Here is an 18,464-nt window from a genome sequence, read left to right on the forward strand (position 1 = left end):
TCATAATTGTATGTGTATATATATACTTAAAATAATCCATCTATTATCGTTGTATATTTTTTCTATCATCTAATTAAAACATGACCAATTTATTTACCGAAATGAGTTTACGATCAGAGTTGTAGATTTTTCTTCATGCTTTGAAATATATTTGTGGCATCTAAATATCATTTTTTACATAAAAAATAAATCGATAATGTAACACTGGTCCACAGCTAGTTCATCACTATACGTGCTATGCATTCCTCTAAAACTAACCATCCATGATCCATCTATCATTGGAAGGCACTCCCAATCCGACGAACAACAAAACCAGATAAACAATAAAAAGAAAAATAACAAAACCAAATACATTATAAAAAAAAATCCAAATATTTGTGCAATGATATATAGGTTAAGCAAGAAAATAAAATAAATAAAAGAAAAAGATCCTTCAAAATATTTTGTCTCTATAAACATTCATCAAATTAACTTGAATATTATTTTGAGAATTTATTAGCCTTATAGTTTTTTAACTAGTTTATTATCCGTGTTGCTACGGGAAAACAAAGAAAAAAAAACACTATTGAAAAAACCATTAATAAAAAAAAATTAAAGAAGAAAATTAAAAAAGAAAAGAAAAGTATTATTTAAATAAATAATAATTTGTAAGAAGATATACAGTAAAACTCCCTTATTTTCTAGTTTACCGGGCTTAACATGTCCTTCGTTTAGTTGATGTTCTCCCGGACTGCAGCCTCTTGCACTGCCCTTTGGATATTAACAGGCACCCGACCCAATAGAACAATCCAGTAAGGTCGGGCGCAGGTTTTTCTGCAGTGGAGCCGGTCGAGGTCCCCGATGTTCAATGATTCAAATAAATTGAACCCTGTGGTTCTAATAAGAGCAATTAAGTCCTTGATATATTGGCTTCTGTCAATCTCTCTCCTTTTTACTTGTAGAAATCTCTATTAAATTCAAAATTATCAGTTTAAAAAGAGAACATGGAAGCTTGGTTGAATTTCCATCAAAGTTTGTTAACTTTAATGAAAATTGGCAATGAAACTTGAGGTTTCAATTTGAAGTTTGTTAACTTTAATATTACATTTTAGGAGAGAAAACGGATAAATTTGAAGTGTGTTTGACTTTAAACACAAATTACACATTTAAAAGTTAAAAAAATATGCTTCTTATTTTAAAAAAACACAAATTATCTCTCATCCAAACACACATTTATAGGCCTCCACTAATAAGAAAAAAAACCTGCAACCACGTCAAGATAAATACCATGTATGAAAATAAGGTCCAAAAAAATACCTCAAAAAAGTTAATTTTTTTTTAACATCTTTTTAATCATCTTGATTTATTATAATTTTTGAAAAAAATAAAAAAATTATTATTTTAATATATATTTGAATAAAAAATACTTTAATTAAAAAAAAAAAAACATTCCTGCACGGCTGCACCCTTAAAATCACGTGATATCCTGCGTGGAACCCTCGAATCACGTGATATGAATAAAGGAATAAATAAAGGGAGGGAAGCAGTTTCGCGGTCTTTGCTTGCGTTTAAGATTCCCTCCATCCCCCAAACTCTCTCTCCAAGTCAAAATCAAATAAATCCGGGTTATCTCTCGTTCAGTCAGATGCAGCAGCAGCAACGTGGGGGAATAAAAATACTTAAAATCGTTCTCTCCAGGTAAACACACGCCCGCACACGCTGACGTCGTCTCCATTCTACTTCTCACACTTGGCTTTCTCTCTGAGAGGACAACATATTCTCTTGCTTAGCTTTTAAGTCTTCTCTCCCTCTTTCCTCGAACCAAATATATATAATTATATATTCCAAACGCTTTCCTTTTCCTTTTTTTATGAAGAGAATCTCAAGGCTGCAACCGCAAGGTAAAAACTAAAAAGATTAGAGAAGGAGTCTTTCTAGTTTCTCACTTCATTTTTTTTATTAATTTCTTTTGTAGAAGTAATTTGGAGCCCTAATTGCTCTGTGTATTAATTGCGTGATCGATCACCTTGAGTTTGATTGATTTCAGTTTGTTTGACGGTTTTTGTTTTTGTTTTCCTTGTATAGTTATAGGGTTGTGTCCAATTCTGATACTATGAATTTCGGTTTGAGGATGGTATCGGAACCTGATCAAGCCCCAATCCATTCAATTACCTTGTTTGTGGCACTCCTTTGTGCTTGCATTCTGATTGGTCATCTTCTCGAGAAGCATCGATGGATTAACGAGTCCATTACTGCCCTTGCCATTGTCAGTGCCCCCCCCCCCATCTCTTTCGTGCTCTCTCTCTCTCTTTATCACATAGTTAGTTAGTTGGTCGTAATTTGAATGATCTATTTTGTTATCTGGGGTTTACAGGGTCTCTGTACTGGCACTTTGATCTTGCTAACTACTCAAGGAAGAAGCTCACGCATTTTGTTGTTTGATGAACAACTTTTCTTTATATATCTTCTCCCACCCATCATTTTCAATGCTGGGTAAGTGCTTGATATTCATTGAATTTATCTCTCTTTTTTTGGTGAGCTGACAAGTGGATGGTTTGATGCATGTACCAGTTTTCAGGTGAAAAAGAAGCAGTTTTTCCGAAACTTTATGACAATTATGCTGTTTGGCGCTGTCGGAACTTTAATTTCCTTTGTCATCATATCACTAGGTATTTTATTTTTCAAACATCCTATTATTTTTTTACGAAATTCTTGATAAATTAAAGTTTATAGCATCTGAGAATATCAATGTTACATTGTTTCAACTTTGAAATGGCTTGGTTAACTAACTTGCTTAGCTTCACAAGAGCAAGTACGATGGTTGCTCAGCTGCTAACTATCAGTATCCAGCGGCTGTATTATTCAATAATCTTTTATTTTTAAAAATTGTTTCCAAGTAATTTTGGGCCGAATGTTAGTTCGTTGGAGTGTAATTTTGAGCTACTTGCTTAATTGGAATCATTGCTGCTTGTATTGCAATAGGAGGCATTATGTGTAGGTGAAGGATATGTAGTTGATCAATTCATTAATTTTCATTGTGCGATCAAACTTATAACCAAAAATTTAGATATTTCTTTGCCTGAAATCAAGTGGTGGTGGTTGTTAATCACTTCATCCTTAGGCTGTTTACTACTAATTCAGAGGATGTTTGTGGTTTATTTTGGTTATAACTTCTGGACTGTTGATTCAGGTACAGCGCAGTTATTCAAGAAATTGGATATTGGTTTCTTGGACACGGTGGATTATCTAGGTATTAGCTCTCTTAACTTGATTGTTTATTTTTTCTCCTGACATAGATGCTCTTTTATGATGAATTCACTGAAGGAGGAGCAAACAAAAAACTTCATCCTATTTTAAGTTGTAGAATTACATTTACACGCAGCATTTATGTCTCAAGAGTGTTTTCTAGATCATAATTTGTTGTCTTGATTCACTACTATCCCTATGTGAAAGGTTCTCTTAAGCATGAAAACTTAATGCACTTCCATCCTATGTTGCTTAGTATAGTATAGAGAATATCCTCTGCTATACTTTTCTTAAGATTGCTTTCACTCCCCTCCTTTTAGGCTTGGGAGCAATCTTTTCAGCCACGGATTCTGTTTGCACCTTGCAGGTATAAATACCCCCTTTTTTTCTTGAAATTTTATCAAAATTCGATGAACATTCTTTGCTGAGTTTTATATCTAATGCGGTAGGTGCTCGATCAAGAAGAGACACCTTTACTGTACAGTCTAGTCTTTGGGGAAGGAGTGGTAAATGATGCCACGTCTGTTGTGCTTTTCAATGCAATCCTGCGGTTTGACCTCTCACACATCACCTCGAGCAGTGCCATACACTTGCTTGGCAATTTCTTCTATTTGTTTGGCGCAAGCACGGCGCTAGGGATAGCAGTGAGCCTCTCTCCTTCTCACATGCTTATGTTTGAATGGATGTTTATGTCATTTTATCTGTATTTCCTCATTTCTGTTTATTTGGGGATGATAATTTGCATTTATTTCATCAAATTTGCTGGCAAAAATTCTCTACTGATGAAGCATGCCACTTCAGGTTTACTTTTTCTCGTATGTTTCTGGTCACCATTAGCTTACCTGACAATAATCATATCAGCACTATAAGAAGGTAGGGGTTCATAATTTGAAAATCTGCTAAGCAGTTAAAGCCTGCTTGCTTAATCCCTAGGATGGAGTATCTTCAGAGAGCATATTATTATCTTTTTTTCCAATAAATAATAATGTCTCATTTGAAGCTATCCTCACAACATTTTTACTATTTTTTTATACATCTTGAATCACATGGGAAGCATATGCTGGCATGTTTGTAAAACTCTAATATCTTCCAACACTTGTGTTTCTTAAACTCTCAGGTTGGATTAATAAGTGCTTATATCATAAAGAAGTTGTACTTTGGCAGGTATTTAGAGGCTAGTGATTATACTTTTTCTTGATTTGCTGTTTAATTGCAGTCTTCCACAATTTTATCACAAGGCCTTGGCCCTACTGGATTCTCTCCAGAATCTAACAGGGAATCTCATTCTTTTGTCTGCCCTTAACTGTTGAATCTCATGTCTTCCTATATGGAACATGTGATAGGACTATTATCAAAGAAGGATATTCCATTTTGTCCTATGAAAATAAATTACCTAATTATCTGACATTTCAGGCACTCTACTGATCGTGAAGTTGCTCTGATGATTCTTATGGCATATCTTTCATATATTATGGCTGAAGTAAGATTCCTATTAACTATGGAAATCCTTTTCTAGTTTGTTGAAAACATCATTCTTAACATTAATTGTATACAATTTTAAGTTCTAATGAAGGTGTTGGCAACTTATTTGTTGTCCAGTTGTTCAATTTAAGTGGCATTCTCACCGTCTTCTTTTGCGGTATCTTGATGTCACACTACACCTGGCATAATGTGTCTGAAAGGTCAAGAGTCACTACCAAGTATGTTTAATTTTGTAAAGAATTCCCTTGGACATTGAAATCCATTCTGATTTGTTTCATTATATTCTTCTTGGTCGCCACTCATATTTGTCCTGTTACTCCAAATTCTTATTGCTACTTGTTACTGCAGACATGCTTTTGCAACAATGTCGTTTATCTCAGAAATTTTCATCTTCCTATATGTTGGTATGGATGCCTTGGACATTGAGAAGTGGAAAATTGTGAGCAAGAGGTAATTTCAAAAGTCTACTTATGGATAGTTCCTTGAGTCTCTTTCTTATCTTCATGCTTTACCCATTTTGCCTATCCCTTTGTTTTCAAAAACTTCAATTATTATTATTTGGATAAGATTTGTCTTATGTTCATCATTTGAAATTTCAATTTGCTCATGCAAATAGCATGTGCTTTGTTTGTTTCTGATTTTGCACTGATTTTTCAGTCCTGGGAAGTCAATTGGTGTGAGTTCAATACTTCTTGGGCTAGTTCTGGTTGGAAGAGCAGCTTCCATATTTCCGCTATCCTTCATATCCAATTTGACAAAAAAGTCCCAGAGTGATAAAATTGGGTTCAAGCAGCAGGTAGGTAATTTTTCATCTTGTTATTGCCAGTTTCTTAATCCCTGCAGTTTACTGAGTTGTTGATTTTACTCAAAACAGATTGTAATATGGTGGGCTGGGCTTATGCGAGGAGCTGTATCTATGGCACTTGCTTATAATCAGGTAAATTTTAGGGCGAGATTTATGAGTTTAGAATGTTCATAATTCCAGAAAGGTAGTAATAAGATGACTTGTCCAGAAGATGCACAAACAAACTGATTTTTTCCTTCTAGAGTGAGTGAAATACTGATATTTTAAGGCTACATTTGTCTACGCCATTCAAAGTGTTTTGCTTGATGCTTTTTCAAGCCAAATGCAGTTTGATAATTACTGCGTTGACAAATGGTCACTAAATGGGAAAAACAAAAGCAGCTGAGAGTTTTCTCTTGCTCCCCTAATTTGTTTGCTAACTGAATTTCTTAATCTCGTGGTAAGATAATCTAACTGGCATGCTGCAGTGATTGCCTGCTCTTCCTTATGTGGGGATGCTTTTGCATTCCATTACTGTAATAACATAGTTAAGTTATACAGAGAGGGACATTATTAGTTTAGATGGTATTTCCCTATAATCTATTTGGTATTATTGTGTGTTTGCAGTTCACTAGGTCAGGGCATACACAACTACCAGGAAATGCTATCATGATCACCAGCACCATAACTGTCGTTCTCTTTAGTACAGTGGTAAGAGACCTCGTACCTCTATGTTAAAAAAGTTCATATATCTTAAACTTTTGAACTTTATCCTCTCTAGCTATATTCATCCTATTTATATGGATTTTCAACAATGCCCGGCTGGTCTTTGGCAATACAATTTACTGGGCCCTTCGTCCATTATTTATAGCTCCCAGTAGCATTTGATTGCTAAGATAAGAAATGATCCTTTGCATGCTGGGAATTTACCTGTGGAGATATGGAATCACTTTTTACCTGGTTGTTTGCATGTTTTCAATTGATTGCATATACATGGTTTACCTTTCTTTGTCTTTAGTAAGAGATTTGAACACATGAGAGGGTAATGCCATAGAATCCACCCACTCCACTCTTAAATTGGAATATCTACATCATTGAGAACTTCTACTTTGTGTTCCATAGATAAATTACTCACTCAATCATTTTTGGGTATCAGATTTTGTGCACATGCATGATGCCACTCCCTAGTAGATATCAAACTGTTCAGTTACTGCTGCCTAGGCAGGACTGACTCCTAATACACTTCTTGTTAAAGGCTTAAAGCTTAACGGAAGCTAGGTCCCTGTCTAACACACAAAGCCAGATCAAGTTGTCAGTTTCCCTCATTAAAAAACTGCAGTTATACCATAGATCCAGTCAACCTCGTGCTGCACAAATTTGATTCATGCGAAACAATTCTTCCCTTTGATTCGTTTTGTAATTTGAAGTTAATTGGCCATTTCAGGTATTTGGATTATTGACCAAGCCTCTTATAAGCTTCTTGTTGCCAAGGAAACACACAATGTTGCCTTCAGATTTGACAAATCTAAAGCTTCTCAATCTTCCTCTTCTTGCCAATGGACAAGATTCAGAATCTGAAATGAATGGTGATCATATTCCCCGTCCGGTGAGTCTACGCATGCTCCTGACCACACCAAGTCATACTGTCCATCACTTTTGGCGGAAATTTGATGATTCCGTCATGCGTCCTGTATTTGGTGGAAGGGGATTTACAGCACATGTCGATGGCTCACCGCCTGAAAGGATCATTCATTGATGGAAACTACTTGCTAGTAGATGAAGAAGGGTATATAAATCATAGATCTTGGATATAGAAATGTATATATAAATTACGGTTTGTTCATCTTTATGTAGATGAAGAAGATAAAACAGTTGACTCTTTACTTTGCACACAGGGCTTTACTTCACAATGATGAGTGGGCGTGATGGTAAAATATGCATGTACAATATTATAAGCGTGTATATAATGAGAGTAGCTATCATCCACTGCTCTTTGTAATCCTTGGATTTCAAAACAACTGGGTTCAATTCCATTTACATGTATGATTGCAAGATTTGCTCTGGAATTAATTCTATAGCCATTGAAATGGACGAATTCTGGATAAGAGCGGATCACGGTACAAAGAGTGTGATTTTTGAATTTGATTATTTTCCCTTTACATTAGGCATTATAAATAATAACAAAAAACAAAAATGAATAACTTTCACAAATTTAACTCCATTTGTCAAGATTTATACCATACAAGTGAATTTACCATCAAATCAATTTTAATTCAACCTTGTTTAAATTGATATGAATTAGGTATGATTGCATGTAACTTGTTTGGTCAAAATTATATAAATTTTGGTTTGCATTGAATTTTAGGATTGATTGTTATAATTAAGAATTATGTTTTAATCGTGGTAATTTATGTTTGAATTGATGAAATTAAGTATGACTGCATGCAATTCATGATACAAATAACATCATTTAGGTTGAAATTAAATAATTTAGGGTTTGTGTTGAATTTTAGAATTAATTGTTATAATTAAGTATTTTGTTTGAATTACTATAATTTAGGTTTGGATTGATGCAGTGATGTATGATTTTGAAAATTTACAACATCAATTAGGTTGAAATTATATAAATTAAGGTTTACATTGAATTTTGAAATTATTTGCCATTATTAGGGATTTTGTTATAATTTTGGAGTGATGATTTGAGAATTAACAACATCAACTAGGATGCTACTTACCCGGGGCTTTGCTTCTTCATATACAAGCCATCCATCATGTATTCGTGGTGATGCTTCTGGATCACAAGGACTTCATACCAATGGAGAGGGGGATTCTCAGTACATGCCTCCCAGGTCCTATCGACTTCTCTATTCTACAATGGAAGTATATGCTTAGATCAAAGGGCATATGGAGGCAAATTGTAAGCTTGTTTTTATATTACATGAAAATGCCAATAACATGATAAGTATATTCACAATATCACCTTATAAATAATTTATTGAGAACGTTTACTTGTTTTACAAGATAATGGTAAGATGTATTATATAAAAAAATAAGTTCTTGGACTTAGATAACCATATAAAGTTGTTCATAATGGAAGCGAGTTTCTATTATATTACATGCTTGAAACATATCAAGTTGGATCAATTTTTTTTTTATACACTAATTACACACTTTCCATCTTTGAGTTGGTGAAATAAATCATACATTAGCACATATTTGGACAAGCCCACCTAACATGTTTAAAGGGGACTTCTTACAGTTGAAGTTGAATTGGCTTGAGCAAGCTTTTTCTATCCTATTGAAAAAAGGTTGATGACAAGAACCAGCATGAAAATGTTAGAGCAAATGAATTGATGCAATTATATATTTATGAATCTCATTTGATGACGAGATGTTGCACAAATATGCTCGAGCATACATCTATATATGTTTGGCAACATGCTCTTTATGAATTTTAGTAAAATTTGTGTGCCATTGTTTTATCTACCACTGGTAGAAGACTTTGACACCATTCCCTTGTATAACTAGGTCCAACATGTTCTTGCATATTTAAACAAAAATCTATGTAATGCAAGCAAGAAAAAAGCAAATCAAGTGGAAGAATGATTTCTGCTTTTACAAGTAGTTTTTGTATTGCTAAAATATTTAAAAAGGTTACTAATCATTTTCATGTTTTTTATACAATTATAGTATTGGAAGCATCTTTACTTACAATGTTTTTGATTTGAGTGCAAATGTGACATGTTTATTCAGATTTATGTGGTAGGACTATAACTTTTATTAAGATAAATAATATGTAGTTAATAATAATCACATCAAAGTAATTTTTTTTTTTTTTATCAAACTTGTTAATAAGTTTATAAGTTTTTAATGTTAGGTGGTGTGGAAGTAGGTTAGTTAGAAATAATCTAACTCATGTTTTGTCATTTTATTGTAGCAAGTTGGACAGGCAACAAACTAGTCAAGTATGTGTTACCAAATTTATTTTGTAAATAAATTTGAGGTTTAATTGTTTTTTCATGTTAAAATGTGTTTAATAAAATTGCATTGTTGATATTGTAATAGGTTATATGAACACTTTATTTTAAAGATGACATGATATCTCGTCCTCCTATATGCACAATGAACAAAAAAACAGAGACTTATAAACAACAATGATCTCACTAGTATTTTTAGAAGTGATTGAGTTGCATTGCCTGTGATGAGTCAATTTTGCTGGCAATAACACATCATTGTTGACATAAATATAAGTGATGTATTGCATGTCATTAGTTGTTACAACAAGAACTACGATTATAATTGGATGACTCACCATCTTCATTACATATCGTAGTGGTATGCATGAAGGAATGAAATCTTTATAATGATGTCTCATGTGATTTTAAAGAAGTCCTACTTGGAGTGGTGTTGGGGTACGAAATGCCAAATCATCACAACAAACCCTAAGCATATTCCTCTACGCGAGGACATGAAGTATGAGCCACTTGCACAACGGATTTAAAATTACGTAAGTATTTGTTACTTTTATAATTAATAAATGATAAAAAATGCCTTTTATTTATGGATTAATATATGTATTTACTAAACATTAGGTTGACATGTTGTTGTAATAGAGTTAAGAAGCCACCACTGATCTTTGTAGTCTCGAGGATGATGATCGTGCTCATTATTATTCATCTTAGTGGTTCACCATTTGCTGCAATACACTCGACATGTTTGGAGAGATATTACGCCTAGAGAATACTGTATCAAATGATGAGGTTACTTAAACATGAGGAAATTGTGTTATTGATGAAGCCGACCCATCCACTTGTGGTAGAAAACGTAGATAGAGTAGGATATATGTAGATAATATAAATATATTATGTTATTTTTTAATGATGAATTTGTATTTTTTTTATTTCTTGTATTTTATTAAATTTTTATAATTATTTTGAACTTGTCAAGTTGAGATTTTAATATTGTTGATCATTTATGAATGCTCAAATTTATTTTGGATGAGTAAAATTTAAAATAAAAAAAATTATAAGTGGACATGTGAATGAAGACAATAAGTTTTTAGATTTTCAAATCATGCATTTATAGGTCTTCAAATGGAACATTGTTATATTATGTTGTTATCAATACTAATTATTGTTATACAAGTTAATTTTTGTTGTTATGATAATCAAATTAAAGGAAAAAAAATGTTTGGACTTTTACATATTTTCACTATCCCGTGAAGCAACAAATCTAGTCTAATGTAGTAAATGACGGAATACATCATAAAATTAAATCACAATGAAGTAATTAACAAAATAAACTAAAAATCTTAAAGGGACATCTAATTAAGTAGTTAGGCTCATTAAGTAATTTCAATATGAATATGATCCAATTAAAATAAAATAAGTTATACTTCAACTTTACACTTTTAGTCCAATACTCAATGATGTATTTTTAATATTTTTTCTAGAAAATAGTTTTTGTTATAATAAATGAACAAAAAGAACATTACAATATTACATAACTATAAAGAAACTTTAATGCTATTTTTTGTGATTTTTTATATATAAAAAAAAACTAACTTGCCCAAACTACTTATTTATTTCTCTTTTACATCCTTTGCATAAAAAGATATATGACACAACTTGAGGTCTCTTATTTTTAAATATATACTTTCACATTTGTGTATTTGTATGTTGACATTTGCACCACTATACATAAGATTAGATTATTATGGGTGTGAGCAATTATTATTTTTGTGTTCTTCATGTTTGGAAGTTTATTATTTTTTATTTGCTAGATTGATATAGGTTTAATGGATTAATAACAATTTATATAATTGGATTATAATTTAGAGTTAGGAGTTGGCGATTTAGATTTAAAGTTGGTGTTTAGGGTTAAGGATTAGGGGTTTGATGTTAGAATTAGTGTTTAGGGTTAAAAATCATAAGTTAAGGGTTTGAGGATTTAAAATAAGTGTTTAGGGTTCAGGATCATAAATTATGTTTATGGTTAATGTTTGATGTTAGGGTGTTGCTTGGGGTTAAAGTGCAAATGTATTTTAGTCAAAATCATGGTTTCCAAACATAACTTTAAAAAGTATATTATTTTCTCAAAACTTTCTTGATGCATTATATATATATATATATATATATATATATATATATTAACAAAATATATAGGGTGTGAGAAAAATATTATAGCTCTAGATATAAATTATTATATATTACAATAATAAATTGATGATTTTCCTTCACCAAATCATCCTAGAAGACTAAGCTAAGGAGTAAAATGATTTTTTCCATGTAATTTATTTATCATTTTTATTTTTAATGAGGTTATAAAGGTATTTTTACTTTTTCAGAACACTAAAATATCTTCACTGCCTTTAAAAGAAAAATAAGATAATTAGTTGCTAGAGGTTTTTTTGAGATTTTATTTTTTTATCATGATAAAATTACTAACTTACCCTTGAAATGAAATTAAACTTAGGCCTGCTTTGGGAGCATTTCCAAGTTTTAACGTTAGCTTTTATGTTATAACCATATTAGTAAAAAGTCAAATTGGTATTCTTGCACCAATTAGAAATTATTAATTTTTTGAAATTATTAGGTGTGTGTCATGCACATGGTTGCACGTTGAAAAGTTCCACCACACTTTGACGATGCATACGGCATCCTTCAGTTGTGAAAAATTATTTTCTTCATTGTCATTAGATCCCCTACGGTGTTTTCTTTCTTTATCAGTAACATGTGTTTGGTGTTTTTGAACGGATTTCAGCCGTAACTTTTTTTGTTTTTTTTTTTTTTTTTTTTTTTTTTTCTCTTTCCTCCTTTAAAATTTGTGTTTAGCAATTAAAATTTTAGGATGGCCCGCTTTAATAGGATATTTGAGTATCGATCATTATTTTTTATCTCTTATTTTTTTTATAAATTTTTAATTGTTTTCAATTCTATTATTTAATCAAAATAATTAGTTTGTTATTTTTTTTTAAATTTGATCCTCACTTTTTGGATAGTTTCTTTTTTAATTCTTTTGTAAAGTTTATTTTTCTTTTTAATTTAGCACTTTAATTGATAAAAATCCACCTTCTCCGTTTTTTTATTTAAATTTAATTTTAATTATTTTGATTACGATTTTATGTTTTTAATTCTTTTTTAGATTTAATATTTTTTTTAATTTAATCATTTGGCATTTAATTTTTTAAGGTTTGGGCTTCATTGTTTTTACAAGTTTGATTTTTCTAATCAAATGGTTTGGGTCATAAGTTTTATGAGCAAACATGAGTACTTATCCTTTTTTTATAGATTTATTTTCTTTTTTGATCTCATCACTCAATATTATTTTTATTTTAAAAGACTTCATGGTTTTCTTAGTTTTTTTATAGGATTATTTAAATCTTATGACATGGCCCGTGGGTTTGTTGAATTAACCCAGGTAGACTCACCTCCTCCCCCTTCTTTTTTCCTTTTAGTTGCTTTTTTTTTTTTCTTTAGGATCATTTTATGTTATTGAATTTTTTTTAAAATTTTATCATTCAATACTTGATTTGTTGATAATTAACCTTTATGGTTTTTTTATATTTGGTTCTTCCAATCAAATGGCTTGGGGCATGTGTTTTATATGTTAACAGGGGTTGTCATTTTTTTTTAGGCTTATTTTTTTTTTTATCTCATCTCATAATTTGATATTGTTTTTTTTTTAAATCGAGTTTCATGATTTTTTTTATATTTTTTTTTATCGGGTTATCCTGATCTCATAACTTGACCTATAAATTTGACGGGTTCACCCGAGTAGGCTTAGGTCTTACTTTTTTTTTTCTTACAATTGCTATTTTTTTAATCATTTCATATGTTAGTTTTTATTTTATTTTTTAATTTTAGATTTTAATATTTGGTTTGTGCTTCGAGTTTTTTAAAAACAATTATTATTTTTGGTCAAATGACTTGAGTCGTTAGTTTAATGAGTTAATATATTTTGACAATTTTTTTTTCTTATTTCTTCTTTTTTTTTTATCATTTGAAATAACTTTTTTCTTTAAAAAAAAAAAAAAAAAACAATTCTCCGACCAGATGCAGAGTGAAGGTGAGATAACAAAGATATATGCGAGTACGAGGTGCTAATAAGCGATATAAAAGGTAAACAATTTATGAAGCTACCAAGTTGGGCTTTCTATCTTGCGAAAAAAGAAAGAAAGAAAGAAAGATTTCGACCGTTACTCACACATGCGGCCCCCACTAGGGGTGTTTATGCACTCTACAGTTCGCACCGGTCCACGGTCATGTATGTAACTATGTACAAATAAGGTCCAAATTCAAAGCATTGAAATCCCCGTTTAGACCTTGATTTATGAGCTAGCAAGGAAAGATTGCGTGTGGTTGGCTTGCCTAGTTTCGTACTTTCACTCCTGAATTCCCTCCCTCTACGGGTGCCAGTTGCCATGGCCTCAAAACCTGATATATTATTATTATATATACCCGGAGAATACCACAAGGAGACAAATCAGATTTATTAAAAAATAAATAAATAACTGGAGGAGAAAAGCATTTAATTTAAACTACAACTCTGTCTCATCTAGTGTTAGACACTGCTGCTACTACTGCAGAGAGGGAAGGTTTGGGGGTGCAGCGTAGACGACGAGAGAGAGAGACGATCGAGTTCGCGTACGGACTCTCTCATCTCGGTATTTTTCTTATCATCCTCTGACTGTATCTATATCACATAACTTTGCTTGTTTCTGTGAGCATTGGCTGGACACTACCACCACATGATCTCCACCATTCTTCGCCATGGGAAGTTTGTGTTTCTTCAGTGCTTAACTTATCATACTCTATTTTCTTTTTATTATTATAGATTGATTTAGCATGAGTAGTATGTTGCTCCGATTTTAAGAAAGAACAAAGAAAATAATTGTTTGGCTTCTGTTTGATCTTCTATTTACGCTCCCACCTGACCTCACCTGGGAAGGCAGGAAGGGACATGTGTTATTTTGTTTGGCCTTAACATATAGCCTAGTCTGATATGCTGGCGCAGATTTGCGGTGTGCTGTGCTGTGCGTGTATCGTATCTGTGTAATGGTTTTGAATTTTTGGCAACTTTTATTTGGCGTTTAAATTTTGAAACATCCTTCTTTGTTTTCACCGTTTGAAATGACTAAAGTAGCCCCCTCCCTCACCATCCAATTAACTAATGTAAATATTGTTTTGGTTCAATTTTCCTGCTGGGATCAAAATTACTGATTTTTATTTTTATAGTGGGGTATTAATTTAATATTAGGTGAAGAAGAAGATAGAGATGATGATGAACAAGGAAACATCACACTGGTGGTGGTTTGACATTCACCATACCTCCAGTGGCTCTCCATGGCTACAATCTACTCTTGCTGGTAAACCCCCCCTGTTAGCCTCCCATCTGTTTATTTATTTTTGCGTTTTCTTCCTTCTTTTTTTCTAGATTATATAGTAGCAACTATTTTCTTGTGTGTGTGTGTGTGATGTCAAAGTTACAGTAATTGCTTTTTTATTCTCTTAATAGTATTGACTACAAGGTAAATGGATTAGTACACAAATTTTGATACCTTATCGAGGTAGATTACTTCAATGGATGAAATTACGCATTTTTCTGATATGACAATTCCTCGGTTGAAAAAAATAATAAAAGGATCAGCACCAGAAAAATGTTGCATTTGGGCGGGTCAAACTATGGATTTTTTGAGAACTTCCGGGTGAAAGAATCAAGAATTAATTGTCATCATACTAGTTAGGGTTGTAGGGAGTAGGGACAATTTATATTGACAATTACGGTTGCTCTGTGTGGACCACCATGTGGGGTTAGAGGGAGGGTGGGTCCAATTACTTAACCCTCGGAATTTCCTCTCGTCTTTTGTGTTGTTTGAAAGGAGCATCGAGACTTACCGGACCCATATATTAAAGGGATAGTTCTAATTTATCAGGTCCATGTTCTGGTAGCCAAAGTTTGTATTTAGTTGTAGGTTTAAGATAGTATGAAAGAGTGAACCACCGAAAAAAAAAGTTATCAGAGATACTAGAAGTTTTAAAATTACTGATTTGCTTGGCAGTTCATTTGTTTTGGAGTCTTTTCCTCACCCGTGAACATAGTGGAAGCGGGAATTTTTAGATTTTATTTTCATATCTCCAAGACTGCACTTGCTAGCTGAATATTAATCGATAATGTTATGACTACTCAACACCATTCAAAGCAAAAAAAGGGGCAGACATCGGAGGGGTCCTCAGCCATTAAAAAACTGATAGGATAGATGGGATAAAATGGGTACTGGGAACGAATTATGATAGATATGGAGTAACTTTGAGTTAATATGGATCATGTGTTATCTTCATGGCACTGATTTTGAGAAATGGTCTACAGTCCAGGAACCAGGATGTGATGGTTTTAAGGGTTTGTAATTGTCTCTGAGTGAGACTGCTTGGGTATATCAATTATGGTATATGGCCCTAAATACAGAGGACGTAGCCTGAAAGTCCACCAACTACAGTCATTATCTTTGTTTATTTTGAGGAAATGGCTTTGAGAAGTATGCTCATCATTTTTAAGGTTCTAAAAATGATTATCAGTTGATTGTTAGTTGAAGTAAAGCGACCTTTATGAAGCACAAATCGCGGATTCTTAAATTGTTTTGGAAAGCAGGTAGGGCCATAGACTCTCTTTTCTTGTTCTCTATTTTCCTTTTCCTGCATAGGCCCCTGTAATAAACTCATCAATCCCCCCTTTTCTTTTTCTTTACTTCTAAACCCACCTGAGATTTTAATGGCGCTGCATCGAGTTGAGCTTAACTAGCTAGTTAAAGTAATTGCTAGTTGCAATTCTCTTTGATAAGTTGGTTGGTGACTGCTCAGGGCCCTACTCTTTCCAAGTTCTAGATCTCTTGCAATGCAACATTTTGTGTTAATAAATACCTAGGATTAGGCATTTGGCCTTTTGAGTAGATCTTTTACAATTTCCCAGTGTTGGAGATTTGTTAATTTTCTAGATATTGCCTTCATTAATAGTGTCTTAATTTGCACTTCTGATGAGATGGTAAATTTATGGTATTAAAGATCTCTTATCTGCTTTGGCAGAGCTAGACAGGAAGACAAAGTCAATGCTGAAACTGATAGAAGCAGATGCAGATTCTTTTGCTCAACGTGCAGAGATGTATTACAAGAAACGGCCAGAGCTAATTAGCATGGTTGAAGATTTTTATAAGGCACATCGCTTGTTAGCCGAGCGACATGATCAACTTAAGTCTGACTCTGGAAACCGCCTCCTGGCAACATTTGGGTCACCATTTTCAACCAAACACCGACCGGAGAAGTTAATGAGCGTGAAGACAGATCAAACCTATGATAGCCACTCCGAGACCTGTGAATCTGAGGACTCTGCTGGGTCTGAAGTAGATGACCCTGAACAAGATGAAATTCAAGTTGTTGAAGAATTGGAAGAAATTGAGACTCCTGAAGGAAAGGAAGAAACCCATTTTGAGGACTCTGCTGACTCTGAAGTAGTTAACCTTGAACAAGATCAAATTCAAGTTGGTGAAGAATTGGAAGAAATTGAGACGCCTGAAGAAAAGAAAGAAACCCTCGTTGATGATGGAATGAAACATGTTGAAGTTTGCATCAGGTACAATGCTGAAGTGACGAAGTTGAAGGAAGAAATAGAAAGGCTCGAGGAAGAGAAGAGGATTTACAGGGGCTATCTTTTGCAGAAAGACACAGAGGGGAGAGAACAAAAGAAAGAAATTCAAGTCCATGAAGGAATGAGAGAAGCTGCAATTTCAAGGGTTGTGTACAATACTGAAATGACGAAGTTGAGGGAAGAGATAGAAAGGCTTAGGCGAGAGAAGACAGTTAGTAAGGATCATCCTTTTCAGAAACTTGAAGAGAAGAGGGAAGAAAAGAAAGAAACTCAAGTCAATGAAGGAATCAAAGAAGTTGAATTTTCTAGTGTTTTGTACGATGTTGAAGTGGTGAGGATGAGGGAAGAAATAGAAGTTCTCGGAGAAGAGAACAGGATTTACAAGGAGCATCTTTTGCAGAAAGATGAAGAGAAGAGGGAAGTAATAAGACAGCTCAGTTTAGCAGTTGAAGTGTTGAAGCTAGAGAATGTGAAGCTGAGGAAGTGCGTAGCTAACCAAAACAGAAGCCATTTCTCCGTCGAGAAGCTGAAGGATGTGTTTCGCGGGAAGCTTTTTAACGGATCTTCAAAGTCTCAGAGTAGTGTCCTAGCTCTCTAGATGTGGATTTTCGACGGCAAGTAGCGTAGTTTGTAAACACAGTTACATCTATCTAGAATAGGTTGTAATATCAGGTGCATAATTACCCTCGAAGTCAACCTAGGAAAATTAATGTAGTGTTATGTTCATTATGGCATTGCTCTATTCTTATTTTATTGTATACTGTTTCACAATTTTTAGGAAAGTCATCCTAATGTTATTCAATCTAATCATCCTTAATCTTTAGTTTTATAAGGTGAAAAGGGTATTAAGTAAATGGAAAAATATAATATGCAGCCTAACAACATTAATGCCATTGCCATACACTTTCATTCACCTCAACAAAGCATATAATATACACACTAGCATATATAAAAAAAGAAATGTCCAAACATAAAAACAGAAAGTGGAACCACTAGCAACAATAATTGAGCTGCCACCAAGAGAACCTCACACACCAGAAAGCTGCATTGAGCATAACACCAGCAAACCAAGAAAAAAAGCTAAATTTAAAGGTCCCGATGAAGTTGTAGAGACTGAAGAAGAGGCTGGCAAAGACCCGGATGGTGAAATTGAAAATCTTGCAGGGCCAGGAGCTACTATGTCACTTGGATTTGGAGGGCTCGGGCTCGAAGGAATGGTTGGTAGGGATGACTCAGTTGGAGAAGGAGCTCCAGCTCCAGGAGTTGGGAGCAAAGGTTCGATATCTGGCGATGAAGTTGGGGGAGAGGATAAGGGAGCAACAGGCAAAAACGCAGG

The 18,464-nt window shown here is 33.3% G+C and overlaps 2 protein-coding genes across 4 annotated transcripts; both read left to right on the forward strand.

Moving 5' to 3' along the window:
- The first annotated feature begins 1,541 nt into the window (after nucleotides 1-1,541).
- Nucleotides 1,542-7,557, forward strand: LOC118041430 (sodium/hydrogen exchanger 1). Of its 2 annotated transcripts, none has more exons than XM_035048765.2 (15): nucleotides 1,542-1,677; nucleotides 2,065-2,245; nucleotides 2,354-2,472; nucleotides 2,551-2,648; nucleotides 3,170-3,229; nucleotides 3,546-3,592; nucleotides 3,675-3,869; nucleotides 4,343-4,389; nucleotides 4,639-4,705; nucleotides 4,825-4,925; nucleotides 5,056-5,157; nucleotides 5,365-5,503; nucleotides 5,582-5,644; nucleotides 6,119-6,202; nucleotides 6,936-7,557. In XM_035048765.2, the coding sequence occupies exons 1-15, from the start codon at nucleotides 1,625-1,627 to the stop codon at nucleotides 7,245-7,247; spliced, it is 1,668 nt and encodes a 555-aa protein (XP_034904656.1). In that variant the 5' UTR covers nucleotides 1,542-1,624; the 3' UTR covers nucleotides 7,248-7,557. The 2 variants fall into 2 exon arrangements, with proteins under 2 accessions (XP_034904656.1, XP_034904657.1); XM_035048766.2 differs by having other exon boundaries at nucleotides 1,562-1,880.
- A 6,441-nt stretch (nucleotides 7,558-13,998) lies between these two features.
- Nucleotides 13,999-18,173, forward strand: LOC118041431 (uncharacterized). 2 transcript variants are annotated; one of them, XM_035048768.2, is made up of 3 exons: nucleotides 13,999-14,156; nucleotides 14,728-14,858; nucleotides 16,570-18,172. In XM_035048768.2, exons 2-3 carry the CDS (start codon nucleotides 14,768-14,770, stop codon nucleotides 17,724-17,726), a joined length of 1,248 nt encoding a protein of 415 aa, XP_034904659.1. In that variant the 5' UTR covers nucleotides 13,999-14,156; nucleotides 14,728-14,767; the 3' UTR covers nucleotides 17,727-18,172. The 2 variants fall into 2 exon arrangements, with proteins under 2 accessions (XP_034904659.1, XP_034904660.1); XM_035048769.2 differs by having other exon boundaries at nucleotides 14,011-14,156; nucleotides 14,750-14,858; nucleotides 16,570-18,173.
- The last annotated feature ends 291 nt before the right edge of the window (nucleotides 18,174-18,464 follow it).

The sequence above is a fragment of the Populus alba genome, chromosome 14 (assembly GCF_005239225.2).
Source record: "Populus alba chromosome 14, ASM523922v2, whole genome shotgun sequence".
NCBI classification, from domain to species: domain Eukaryota; kingdom Viridiplantae; phylum Streptophyta; class Magnoliopsida; order Malpighiales; family Salicaceae; genus Populus; species Populus alba.